Genomic DNA, 14,126 nt, shown 5'->3' with positions numbered 1-14,126 from the left:
CAGCAGCCAAATTAACTCAGATAAACTTTCAAAAGGTGAGATACAAAACAGTAGCCTGTGGCGGTGAGAAAATATTGATCCAGTCAACAAGTTTCAAATCCCATATCCCCGGATTCACAAAAAAAACGCAAAGTGTTTTAATTAGAGTGCCTCTTGCTACAAGGTTCTCTTTGTGTCTGACTTTCTGTTCGTCTCTCTGTGCTTTGACTCGCTGCCAGTCTCCATTGTCTGCAGTCTCAGCTCTAAGTCAAGAACAAAGTCACCAACATGAGAGTCATTTGGGTTGCGACACACAGTGACAGCTTCCAGTGTGGCGCAGGAGCATTTGGAAGTTCACCCATTTTGGTTGCGTTGGCTCAGAGCTCCTGCACACTGGATTTGAAATGAAACAGTGACTATGAGGTTTAAGTGTTGACTCTCAGCTTTAATTTGAGGGTGTTTCAGCCATAATGGGGAGGCAGTGCATGAACAGTAAGGCGAGGCAAGTTTATTTGTACAGCAGCATTCAAACAGAGAGCGATTCACAGTGTTTTACTGAGGCGTAGATTAATTACAAACATTAAAAATAAGAATCGTACTGGTGCATTGTCCTTTTGCACTGCTACTACTATTGTGATTCTTACCATGGATTAACAAGTTTGGTCCATACAAGCGCGTTAAATTCAGAATATCTTGGCCTCTGCTACACAGATTTTAACTTTTTTTGTTTTAATCTGTCTTTTTCAACTCTTCTCACCTCATGGAAGTGCATCACTAAAATCACTGGAGTGGGAGTCAGACTTAGAGTCATGATACAAGTCTCCTGTGAACAGTAACTCTTTGGAGTTTACTATCAAAGAGCTAGAATTGATCTAAACGATACTGAACTCATGTACAGAATCACAAACATGGGGGGAAAAAAGTTCTCACATTATTTAACTTGTGCTTCTGTAACTTTGGTTCAGTATCTCTTAAATTCATTCCGACATTTTGGTTGTACAATTGTAAATGTTACGTTTAATAGGATTATCAGTAACCTTTTTATTGCTATGGAACTTGTGCTGGTAACAGGTTCAGTAATAAAGCCCCTTCCTGAAGGGTTAAAGACATTTTTAGTCTTGCCACACTCTGTAAATGGATGTAGAATCTACCAAACACACAGTAATGTAGATGGGAATGTGGAAAAATTGACTGAAGACTGTCTACATCTTCTTCCTTCAACCATCTCTGGGCACTTACACCTTCATATTAATGTCTGATCCCCCTTTTCAGCTCACAGGCTACTGAACACCCATATGAGAATATTCTTAAGTAGGAAAGTTCATTCATTCTCACTCTTCCATCCCTTATTACTCCTGGCGTGGTCTGACCTCCAGCTGTCAACACTGATCCTACAGTGGATGTTCAGTTTGCTCAACCCCAGGATCACTTAAGGGCACAACTCTATTCAGCCGTGCCCGCTGGGAGCCTCTCTTTCCTGCGCTGCCTTCATTTTCTCATTACTTTCAATTGAAAGCAGGCCCTGCTGCTTGTTCCCGACTGAGCTGAGAGCTTGATGTGTTTCAGAGCGCGGTGTGCTGGCCACTCTGAGACAAAGTATTTCAAGTTTTAGCTGAAAATACTTACTTTGCTTCCCATGCGAATCTGTTTAGTGCTTCAAGCTACTGAATAAGAGGCACCCAGTGGACACACAGGCTGAAGCATTAGTATGGTAATGCTGACGCTTGCTGCTTTGAGCTGCAGTGTGCTACAATATCGCTGAAAAAGTGTACACAAACTTCTGCACCTGTGGAACCAGAGATGTTGACAGTTGGCAAATGATGGAGAAGGCAGTTACAGGGGCTTGAGGGCCAATACAGAAGAAAAAAATTGTTTAGTTCTGTAGTTTCAGGCCCATAAAATGCTGATGGTACTTTATTCTTGAAGTTCTTAAACAGATAGGAAACTGCAGATCTTCTGATATTACAAAGAAATCACCAGGTAAAGCCTTTCCCACTTGTTTTTGAGCCCTGCAGATCTCCTTTTCCTCATTTATCTAAATCTTTAAAACTTTTATTGTATTAACTGTATATCCAAAAACTTTGAGAGGCTGCAATTGATTCGTTTTGGAGGAGATTTGGTGGATTCACGCTAATAATCAAGATCCTCCGCTGAGGATTGTGTGGAGTTGAGGCGTTGTGGATTAGGACTTATCTACGTGTTGGAAACTGTCCAGATGGCTCTGGAGGAATTCACTGACCTTCGAGTGGTTCTGAAAATAACCACGGTAAAAGTTGTTTGGGAGTGAGTGTGCTCTTGTTTGGTACAGCTTTGTAGTTTTCTGAAACTGCTACTGTTACACCCTGCACGTATGGATGTATGGGGGCGTAGCAAGGAGGCTGACCTTCACTCGGAGGTTAGGCCTCATCTGAGCAGGCAGCTGACCGGAGGACATGTCCTTGAGCAAGCTGATGAATCCCTACCAGCTCCAGTGATGCTGCTCTACAACTAACCCTGACCTTTGTCTGTGTGTCTTGGAGAGCAAGTGTGTGAATCAAAATTGCTAACAGTATTCTCTCCCTGTTGTGTGTTGTGTGTCTGCGTGTCTGTTTCACTGCCTTAGCAGAATCCCTGTTCAGCGGCCTGGGGTTGGGGGCGGTGGTGGGCCTGGGCCTGGGAGCGCTGCTGCTGCTCCTCGTGCTGGTGGACGTCAGCTGCTTCTTCCTGCGTCACTGCGGCCTGCTGATGTGCATTACACGCACGCTGTGCAGCAAGAAAACAGCCACCAGCGGCAAGGGCAAAGACATCGAGGAGGGCAAGGCCGCCTACCTGTGAGTTCTCTGTTTTTTATATTGTCTTGTGTTTTTGAACAGACACTCTAACTCTTCCTTTAATTTCTATGATACCAATATCAATGTTTGTCAGTCACCAGGTCATTCATGCTTGTAGAGGGAGCATCTGCTGTGGGTGTATCTTGATGCTTGTGGGTTACCTTTGGTCTCTCTGGCAACTACTCTTTCTTTGCTGTATAATTTTGTGCAACAATGAACTGAAAGAACTCAATGGATGAATACAAATTTACACATAGATGTCAAGAAATTATTTCCACGTATTAAATAACCAGCTTTGGACAGAAAATTGACAGAAATTGGACAGAAATTGTCCTTGATTAAGAAATTTAAAATGAAGTATCCATTTTGTTATTTTGTCAAAGATTTTGACCAATGACTCTTTTAAAAAGTTTCACAAGTTGTTCAAAGTTTTCCTTTCTTTGTTCTCCCAATCATTTCATTAAGTCTTAACTTTCAAACATTTGTGAATAGCTTAGTGAAACTCTTCTTGTCACATACATCCTAGAATCCTCTTTAACCTATTTGCTGTGAATGAGAAAAGGAGACTTCTTTTTACCATTTACTGTAGGTACACCTACAACAGCCGCCCAACCACCCTTTCAACCACAGTATGTCTCTGATTATGTCTTATTCACTAACATCAGTGCCTTTCATACTATGTGCAGAGTTCACCTTCCTCTGCATGCATTGTGCGTATGTGCACATTCGTGATGTGCATGTACAACCGTGTTTGTAATTCACGTCATGTTCTGTCGTGCTTTGTGCGTATACCTCTGTGAGTGTATAATGTATGCATGCAAACAGTCTGTGAGCCGCCCAACAGAAGTCTCATACTGTATCACTGCATGGATGTCTTAGCAAACACACACTTCACCTTTATTCCTCTCATCAGACAGCATTCAATTTAAAAGCCTCACCCCATGAAATTAACAGCACAATCGATTTTCAGATTTAGTCCCAGTACAAAGGTAAAGTTTAGTGAGATGGCACCCACAGAGTCTGATTCATTCGCCCCAGCAGTGCCATTTTTTGTTTTAAAATGGTCAGCAGTGTGCCAGCCCAGTGTCTGTGCTGTAGAGAGAGGGCGCAGAGAAAGAGAGGAGGAGGAAGAGGAGGAAGAAGGGTGGGGGGGGTTTGCTGAGTCACTAAGCTCACAGTGCTGGAGGGCTGAGTGACTGCCTGACCGGACTGCATGCAGCATTATGTTAGAGCCAGCAGTGTAGCAGCAACTCACACAGGCATTTACAGCCTGTATGTTACCACAACTTTTTTATGACTGAATTAGACTTGATAATTTAGTGCAGTCACATCACAAGCTCAAGGCAGTGTCACAGACCTGCAGTGTGCATGGTTCTGACAGGCAGAGGCAGTGGCTCTCTATTTATTTTACAATGCAAGTCTTACTATGAGAGAACATTCATATTGTTTATGATTATTCTCCTGCAGCTTTGTTGCTGAGATTCAGGGACACAGATACGCGTTTTTATGCCTTTATTTGGCAGCAACAGTAGCGAGATGACAGAAAATGAGGGGGAGAGAGGGACGGAGGATAACATGCAGCAAAGGTCTCCGGATGTTCCACATCGTGGTCAGCACCTTAACCCCCAGGTCACCAGAGAACCCCTAAAATGAGGATTTGGGCAGAAATAATGAACTACAGACCAAACCTAAACATTATGGATAAATCTTTTAACAAAATACCTTACAGGAAAAGAATATTTTCCAACAACATTGAATAGTGTTCAATAATATCCAGTTTAACATTAATTTAAAAAACAAACAGTTGGGCAGCGTCAATAGTGGGGTATTGGTTGTGTGAACACTTGTGTTTGTTTTCCTATTGTACCATTGATGAAACTGGTGCCTCTGCATCCCCCCGATCCCTGCAGAGAAACTGGTTTCACAGCTGATAGGAATGATGGCCGTGACAGCCAAAACAAGATCCTGGTTGCACAGAAATAGAATTTTTCTTTGAGCTAGTGTGGAGAGAGTGAAGTAATGTAGCGGTCTGCTGTACAATGAGTCACAGCACTGAGCTGAAGTGAGTCTAATGAGATAACACTTGAGATAATACAAAGCTTGGATACTCCCACTGAGCTAGTAGTACGAGTCTGAGGATGCTGAGGGGGTAATAAGTTGTAAAGATCATCAAATCCTGCGCAACAATATCAATAGTGATATCAATAAGAGTGTATACAGTGATAAATAGCATGAAGTGACAGATGAGAGGCTGTTTGTGTTTCGGGGATGTGAGCCGAGGAGTGTGTATATAAATGCGTGCGTGCTCTGGTTCGGGATCAAGAGAGAAAACTGGAGGTGGTGCAGCTCTGACACGTCAGAAATATTTAAGACACACAGGGTTTCTGGATCTGGCGGGGCCATGGACGGTCCTAACTGGCCATATTCTGGCCCTGGTGTGGTCCTGAAGCTTAGCAGGGAGCGGCTGAGTGCCCTTTCATCACTGCAGCTTTAACTTAAAGTCAGAGCTGGACCGGTGCACAGACATATGATAAGGACATGAGGGTGTCTTTCTATTATGAATCTGTCGAATTGTGCCAAGATTAGACGGGACACGCTGGGCTTCGTAGCTGCCTCAGGAAAAGTTGAATGACTCGGCCGTGTTCGCAGCGGCCCCGGTGGCTTCAGAAGTCGATCCTCACTTCCACTTTTTGAGTTTTAAATGTAAGTTCTTGACTGTGTGTTATGATGTTGGTGGGCCCAATGGACAGATGGAAATAGACTTGTACACCTTGAGTCTGGACAGGTTAACAGAGTGTGAAGTCCTACCTGACTCCATCTCTGCTGTTAAGCTTTAAGCGTCCATCTGGGCATGACTTTGCTGTTTTTTACTGTGAAACAGTGTTACACTGCAATAGCATAAAGTGCTATATAAAAAACAGAGATAACTTTTCACATTTTAACTGAAGGAACATTTTAAATACACATATTCAAGCAATTAAAACTCAAATTCAACAAATAAATGTTATTACGTCTCTGGCAGTCTATAATTTTGGTTCTGTGCCCAGTTTGTTCTGCGTTGTCTCGAGGCACTTTTCTTGATATTCACTGCTGGTGATAGTCACAGTGGCAAATCCAGTGCCTTCCTGTCAGTCATTCATCCAGGAATAGATTTGTGCACCTGTCTGGCCTTTCAGTAACCTCCCAGCAAGCACCTGAGGGACAGTGTCATACAGAAGTTCAGTTTTCACTTAAATACTGAACTAAGTTTGCAATTATCAAAATACTTTGGTGCCAATATTCAACTATTAGCTGTCAAAAAGTGAATGTTGCCTTTTTTTGGTTCTCTCTGCAGAGTTCTGACAGTGTTACCTTGTCCTCAGCCAGAGATATACCTAAAGCAGTTTTTCAGACTTCAGGAAAAGTCTGAGCAAAAATCATCAGAGTAAGAAAGTTTGACACAAGGTGACGCAGAAGAGGCTGGTGCTGACGTCAGTGAACAGTTTGCGGTTTTTGCTCAGACTTCAGGGGTTAGAGTAGAGGCTCAGTGATACATTTGACTAGGAGGAGACCAGACTTTTGAACGTCTACATCCTCTGATGACTCATTGCAGGAAATAAAATGCTGAATGCTGGATTATTTTTAAGGCTCTGGGTTCCTGCGACCATAGGAAGAAAAACATTTCTAGAACAGTGTCAAACACTGAAGAAAAATCCATTCTTTGAGTTGCCATTTAATCATTTTATTTTGACTTTTATTCAGTTTATAAGTACTGCTGGGTCCCTTTCTTTGCACTAACAATGTGTGGAGGGAAACCAATATTTTATAAAAAGGGAAAGAAACACTTTCTATGTATAAGCTTTAACTATTTACTCCAGAACTGTCTCAGGTCTTAGTGGTAAAACCAGCCCCATCCTCAAGGACTTGTGAGTCTATATAGGTGTGCTGTCTGATCAAAGTACAATAATGCTGAGTGACAGTGGTTTTACTGCAGTTGAGTTGGATGTGTGAGGGTTAAAAATATTATAATAGTTTAATGAGTGGAAATGTGTTCAGCAAGATGGAGGGTAGTTTTCACATACATGCTTTAAATATTTAATTCTGGGACGCTGTGTTGTAGAAAAAGATATTAAAGGCACAGTAAATTAATTACAATCGATGGATTGTAACTCCTTTGGCCAGTCATCCATGATGCCCTACTTTAATTACTGCTTCCGTGTTTTTGTGCTACATTGCATTTTATTAAGCAAGCCTGAGCATTTTTTCCCCTCTTTGTCTCTGTCATGCTAGTAAGAAAAAGTAAAAGCACATCATTATAGGGTTACAGAGACCCTTGACTGTGCAAACTTCCTAAGCAGACAAGACTTTGTGTTGACATGTAGAGAGCACTTAAAGTTGAAATTCTGGAGCAGCAGGCTTGGACGTCTGACATCTAATTAACTGTGATTGTGGCAGTTTAACTGATGCTCCTCTTAAGTCTTATACTCTTTGTAAGTTCTTAATTGTAGTTAAAGCAAGTAAAGCAAAGCAAAATCACTTTGGCAATGGAAAATAACAAGAAGTCAACAAGACCAAAAACTGCAAGTCGGTCTAAACCTAAACTACCAACAACAAGATCATCACTGGCTGGAACCAAGTTAGTGCTGACCTCCAGTCCAAGCCTCATCTGCTTCTTATCAGACTTTATTTGAAATAACAAATGCCCCAGATTTAGACTTATCCCACTTTACTTGCCATATGAAAGGGCAGGACTCAAAGTTCCAAACTTTCTCTGGTGTAATTGGGAAGTCCAGATTAGAGCAGCCATGCATTGGTTCTCAGACAATCCTAAAATACCCTGGGTCACAAGAGAAAATGCCACTGCATCTCCATTACCCCTAAAGCCCCATCTGTATTCTGATACAATGAAAAACCTGCTAAAATATACCCATAACCCTTTTCTCAGGAATACTATAAGAGTCCTAAAGACACTTAAACAGTGTCACATATATTAGCTTTTACACCAGTGTGGAGAAGCTGTAGATTTCCTCCCGGCAGAGGTGACCCTGGCTTCAGACTCTGGGCAGAGAGAGGGATTAGCAAAGTTATGGATATGTATAATGACAATGATATACTTTATAGTTTGGAGTATTAGAAGAGAATGAATGATATCCCTTCAAAACACTGTTTCAAGTACCTACGAATTAGGAATGATATTTTTACAGCACTTAAACATTAAACCGTCTCCTTGTAGACCTGCCCTGTCTGGTCTTGAAAAGGCCATTCTAGATTATCTTCAAGGTCGCGGCCAAGTTTCCCTTCTGTATAAAATGCTTGTAGATATATCTAAAGAATCCACAAACAACAATAAATTGACTCGGTCTGCAGACTTAGATGTAGAAAAATCTGAAGATGACACACAACAGCAGACTATCAATACTAGATACTACATAGATATATAACTCCCTCCCTGTTAAATCACTTCAGTAATAATAATCCTGATTTATGTATTAAATGCGGTCCACAAGAAGGCACATAACTCCACTGCCTTTGGAGCTGCCCAAAATTTCAAAGGTCATACAAACAATATCTCATATAATCAATATTGTGTTGCCTGTCTGCCCACGGGTATTTATTCTGGGATTATTTCCACCTGAGTTGAGCCTGTCAGGTGCAAATATAAAGTTTATGCTCTCTTCAGGCTGAACATTGAATTGCAAAACACTGAGGCACTTACCTCTGGACTGTTTTAAAAGTCTTTCCTACTGTTTCGGCATGGAAAATAAAATATGCAAACAATTAAATTAATTATCTTGAATGCAGAATGTTTGCTGAGTACATGAAAATGAAAATGTAGTGTGTAAAGATAGCAAATAGCATAACAGTTAATTCTGAAAAACCCAATAAATATATTTCTCAAAATCACAGCACCTCCCCTGATAAATAAATCCAGTCTGAAGTGTGATTTTGCAGCAATCCCAAACAAAAAATAGGTTGTCTCAAAAGCTAAAAGGCTTTGAAGTGAACACACCTGATTTTGGAAATAGGGGAAAAAAAACATGCACGTTTGCCTTGGAAAAGACGATTGTGCAAACAAACTGATTTCTCAGTGTCATGAGGTAACAAGGTCTCTGATCCTCGAGTGAACAGTCAGAGTGTCCATCAGCAGTGTTGTCCTTGTGTCCTTGGTCAACATTTCTATTTCTACGCTCACTGCGAGATCCTGGATGACAGCAATCATAAAATATGCATGAGGAAAATATAAATGTAAATGTAAAGATTCAGATAAGAGTGTAAACAAACACTCCTGGGATGTGGTTTATACCCTGGGCCACCTAATTTATCTCTGTGAAAAGCAGGAATAGTACTCAGCCTTTATGGCCTGCTGGAGATGGCCTTGTGCTTAATTAACGTCAGCAGTGGAAAGAACAAGTCACCCCTGCTGTGCTTTGGTGTCACTTAGAAGTTTACGTATTACAAATAAACATCTGCATACACACTCTGATATCTCCCCAGCCCACCATGAGGTACACACAGCTTCTGGCTCTCGCCCCATAATCAAAGAGGTTTGTTAAGACCCAGTCGCATTTCTGTTTGCTTTGTGTCCCAGACGTTGTTTTAAATGTAGCTTCTGAGGCCGTGTGCGCGCTTACATACAGTATATGCACGTGACGTAGTGTGTGTGTGTGTACAGGGGTGATGAGTCTTGTAGAGGTGAAAACATAGGAGGCAGTAACTCTGCAGAAAAACGAAGAGTCCATTACTACGGTTCTGTCAGCATATGAGGGAAAATCCACCTCGAGACTGCCTTTCACTTTAACCTGAATTAGTTATCACGCCTGCTGACAACACAGCTTTGTGCTACTGTTAAAAATATTCAAACATAGCACGATCTTTGTGTGAGAACAAAGTTGTCATGTCTGCCAAGGTCACAGTGTGTAGCTGCGAAAGGGAGGAGTCGTCTGTCCATCAAGCGAACCCATGCAGAGTCTGTCACTTTCAGGAAATCTTTTCACTATTTTGTCTCTTTTGTTATATTCTCTCCTTTGTGATGTGAGATATCAGTATCTGATGTGTGTACAGAAAGCGCTATTGAAGCATCTATCTGTTCAAGTCGCACCACTGCAACCCTCACTGTGGCGTCTGAGTCCTCACAACCAGCAGTCTTGTCAGCAGGGGGACGAAATACCTGAGAAATGGCAGAAATTTATTGGATAGAAATAGTTTTCGTGTGAGAAGCACACAAGAAAAAATATTGTATTTTTTGTATTTATTGATTCATTTCAAAGGCATTGCTGCTCCAGTCACTGCTTAGCAACATTAACCTGCCAGCAGCAAGAGGAAGGACCACTAACTGTGTCCTATGTATTTTCTTGCTAAGATTTCTGTATTTGGTTCTCTGGTTCTATATTTGGACCTGTGCTACCACTTTTTTTGGGGGGTCATTATTTATAGCAGGCATATGCCACTTGAAACTGTCTTTGAGATGCCACATGTACTGTATTCATGTATTTACTAGAAATTCAGTAGCCCCACCAATAAATTATTAAAATAAGTGAGCCCACAATTAGCCCTAAAAATCTCTGGCACCACCTGTGACTGATAAATTTTATTTCCCTCCCTCTCCATTGCTATGTATGGCCAAAATGCAACTGGAGATCTCATTATGAACCTGGGAACATTTATCAGTTATTATTGATTATACTGTACTTAATAACGTCTAGTTCCCATTTGCCTCTACCAGTCCTGCCAGTGTATCGACCTGCTAATGACAGACTGTTGTGAGACATTGGTTCAGAAAATGCATTTGTGATTACCTTGACTTGAAAGTGGAAGGAAGAAGCAGCAGGACCTTCCCATATGTTGAGAAAACCTTGCCATCTCAACATAAGTCCAATCTGGGTTTGCATGAAGCTAATGGGACATGAAATTGGCTCCACTGTGCAGGAACTTTAACATCCACCAATCAACCAAAGGGGAACCCCCTCTGGCCAATTGCAATATTTGGGCTTATTAGGTACAGTATCATGCAGGGCTACTGTTTTACATTCATGATCTCACTCACTGAAAAAGTCCCCTGGAGTAGGTAAACATCTATTAGGGCTATTTGGAATTGATTTTATGCTGATAGAGAGGCTGATTTTGACAATTCACTGTTTATATAGTAAAAAAAATCCAATATTATGAAACAGCCATCAGGCCATCAGTGGGCACAAACACTGGGTCTAAAATTAGGCCTTTAAATAAAGAAATAATGAGGAAATAATTACTGAATTCAACGAATAAACCTCTATCACATCAGTCATGGGTATTACCGAGTGATTCACATCTAATATTTGATTAAAGGACCAAAAAATTGAAAGTTATGGAGCAAAGAGGAAAACCAATGTTCTCAAACCTTAAGTATCTAAATGAGGAAAGTTTTACTCCAACTCCTGCTCTAATTCTTGATTCATTCAGAGTCATTTCATCTCATATTTAGCTAGCCGGTTTTATATGTGGGGTGTGTCGTCTGCCACATAAAACCTTGAAAAGTCAAATTATTTCGTGTTTTATGGCTAACATAGGGGATAGAGCAGAACTTTGAGTCAAAGGCGTCGATGGTGGATGGATTATGTTTCTTGGGGAAGGTGACGGACGAGTCTTGAATGATTAACAGGAGCTGGAAAGGCAACAAAATAAGCAGTGTAACCCTGTGAACTCAGGAAATGAGTAGCCCTCAGCTAAAGTGTGTTGATACTGGCCTGCTGGTCGCCTAATACTCATGATCTGAAGGCACACTGAGCAGGATCAGGTCTATATCTATGTTCTCTTCCCTTTTTCTAAATCCCTTGATAGAACCGGAAACATAGACACTGAGAGAACAAAACACCAGGGACACGAGTGAACAGATGAGGTGAAACCAGGTTAAAGCTACTGCTCCTTATTAAGTTCCCTTATTAAATCTATGCCAGTCCCAAAAGATGAATTGTAGAAGAAAGGATTTTTGCAGCTTTGATGTGCAAAAAGGCCTACAACTCATATTTTGCACTATGGTGTTTATTGTTCTGTGTGTGTTTTTGCTGTTTAGGCGTAGGAACAAGCTTCTGCTGAAGGACAAATTGCCCTGAGACGTCTCTTGCTCAAATTTCAGCACAGGCTTGATCTCCAAAATGAAACAACAAAAGACAGTCAACTGTGCATTTCACACTGGTCTGTGCCTGGTTCATATTTTTCAAATGAATGTGTCTCTGCTGCTTTGTCAATAAGTGGATTTTGGTTTGGCTTTTGTATTTTAGTGGCTGTAGCAAATAAAACTGACCCTGCTAATAAATTCTTTTAAATGTGTCCCACAGACGTACAAATGCATGAAAAGGATTACAACTCTGTAGATGGAGTGTGTAAAAACAGTGAGCCACCCTTAATGGCTTCGAAAAAGGACTTATATAGCGTTTTGTAATAACTATTGCCTAATTATCGGTCATTTTAAATGTCCAAATGCAGTATGACTGCAGCTGAAATTAGAATATAAATGTGCAATACATAATAATAATGGTAATAATCATACAGCCTTGTATCTGATCATTTAGATCAATAGATAGGATTCTCCTATGCTCCATCTTAGATATAATGTTTATATACTACAAATCGTATTCCCAAATAATTTTTCAAAGAAATGTAACTGCTGGCTGATTTCACTTTAGTAGCAACATGCCCGGATTAACCTGTAAGAGGGCCCCTTGCCAAAAATTTGCTAATGGGCCCCTGTTAGCCCCCCCTGCCTCACCATCTGTCCATTTTCTGCGTTCTTAGGTGGCCTCCAAGTTCCCATCTGGTGACTTAGTATAGCAGTTACATGAAGTTGAAAAAGAATGGTCAGAACTGAAGGAGTCGATGCTGAGATATCCCGACTTTTAATCCTTTGCGTTGGTCAAAATCCCAAAATGCTGGATCCTACAGTTCCCATAATGCATTTTGATATCATCTTTGCATTAGGTCCCTCCTGCCTGGTAAATACCCATGTCTTTCATGTCCCTGTTTTTGAAATGTAAAAACTAAAGCTGAGATAACCCTGATAACATCTGGAGGTGTGTGGTTAGGTTTAAAGGTTGGTTAAAGTTAGGGAAAGATTGTGGCTTTGATTAAATACATCTTATCATGTGCTTAAAGTTAGTGCTTTGCTGCTCCGCTACATGCAGCCATAAAACTGATCATTTGGTTTCGCTGCTGCATGTGGATGTTGCAGGAGAACAAGTGAAATATGTTGTCAGTGAAATGTTTACAGACATTATGGACATGAAAATCAGATGTATGTAAACATAATTTCTTGGAGTTACTGCAGAAATGACCAATAAGTTTTTCTGTGTCTCAGTGCTCTTTTACTATTTGTATGAATCTTATGTAGTAGTTAGTGTAGAAACGTGTACCTGGGTGGCACCATCCCTGCTGACCGGATGGAGGAAATCCATTAAAGGGCCTGCTGAGCAATGTTTGGTTGTGACTGTTGCATGCATTGGCATCACTATTTTAGGTTAGGTCTCCAACCATCCAGGCCAAAGAGTGCCAAGAATATGGATAATATGCCTTTCTATAATCTTTTGTGCAGCCCTGTAGAGGCTGTTGTATTTAATATCCCTGCTGCCTTTTCACTTCAATTAAATTCAGCTTTATTAATCCCTGTGGGGGCAACTCCTTCACCCACGAAAAGGTCTAAGAGGTGGTTACTGGTGGGCTTTAACGCAGGAAAGTACTCATTTTGTGAAAGAAAACCCAAAACATTAAGCCCACGCTCTCTCGTGGCAGTAATTCACTGCGAATTTAGCTTGCATTCACTATATGTGCCTGCTTCATACAAAAACATCCTCTTGGTGGTCACTCTCGAGTCTGTGCCTGTTCACATGAATTATATGTGTTCTTTAAGTTCCTGTAATTACCAAGATGCAGAGTACACACGGTGCAAATCTTACATCCTTTTCTGTGCCTGTTTTCTGTCCTTTTCTTTCTTTTTTTCTTTTTTCACCGCAGGAAGCTACCGCTGAAGGAAGAAAATGGAAAAGAGTCTCTCAAGCCGGATACGATTGAAATCAAAGTGCACAGTGACAACAGCATCCACACAAAGCCCGACGACAGCAAAGCATAAAAAAAAAAACGGGTCGGTCCCCTCGCCACCAAAAGAACATTCGGATCACAAGACCAAAACCCAGAGAAACTACAACACTGGAGAATAGTGGAGTAAAATACCATATCTGTTTATAACAATGCCCCAGTGAAAGGCATGTGTAAATACAAATAATAGAGAGAAAATAGAAAGGAAGAAAGGGTCAACCTTTTAGACACCTTGAGTGATAAGTGTATCATGTTCTTCTAAACATGGCATCAGTGGAAGGCTCTTGTTGATCA

General features: G+C 41.0%; 1 protein-coding gene across 1 annotated transcript in view; it reads left to right on the top strand.

The window, feature by feature from the left end:
• LOC121178232 (neural cell adhesion molecule 2-like) overlaps nt 1-13,875 on the top strand; it is a 224,610-nt gene extending 210,735 nt beyond the window's left edge. The window contains exons 17-18 of the mRNA XM_041032794.1: nt 2,582-2,789; nt 13,752-13,875. Of these exons, the coding sequence (XP_040888728.1) occupies nt 2,582-2,789; nt 13,752-13,866 (323 nt within the window). The 3' untranslated portion in view covers nt 13,867-13,875. The remainder of the gene's footprint in view (nt 1-2,581; nt 2,790-13,751) is intronic.
• Nucleotides 13,876-14,126: the final 251 nt, after the last annotated feature.

This window comes from Toxotes jaculatrix, chromosome 24, assembly GCF_017976425.1.
Source record: "Toxotes jaculatrix isolate fToxJac2 chromosome 24, fToxJac2.pri, whole genome shotgun sequence".
NCBI lineage: Eukaryota > Metazoa > Chordata > Actinopteri > Toxotidae > Toxotes > Toxotes jaculatrix.
Note: the sequence above shows the minus strand (reverse complement) of the source record. Positions and strands in the feature narration are given on the sequence as shown.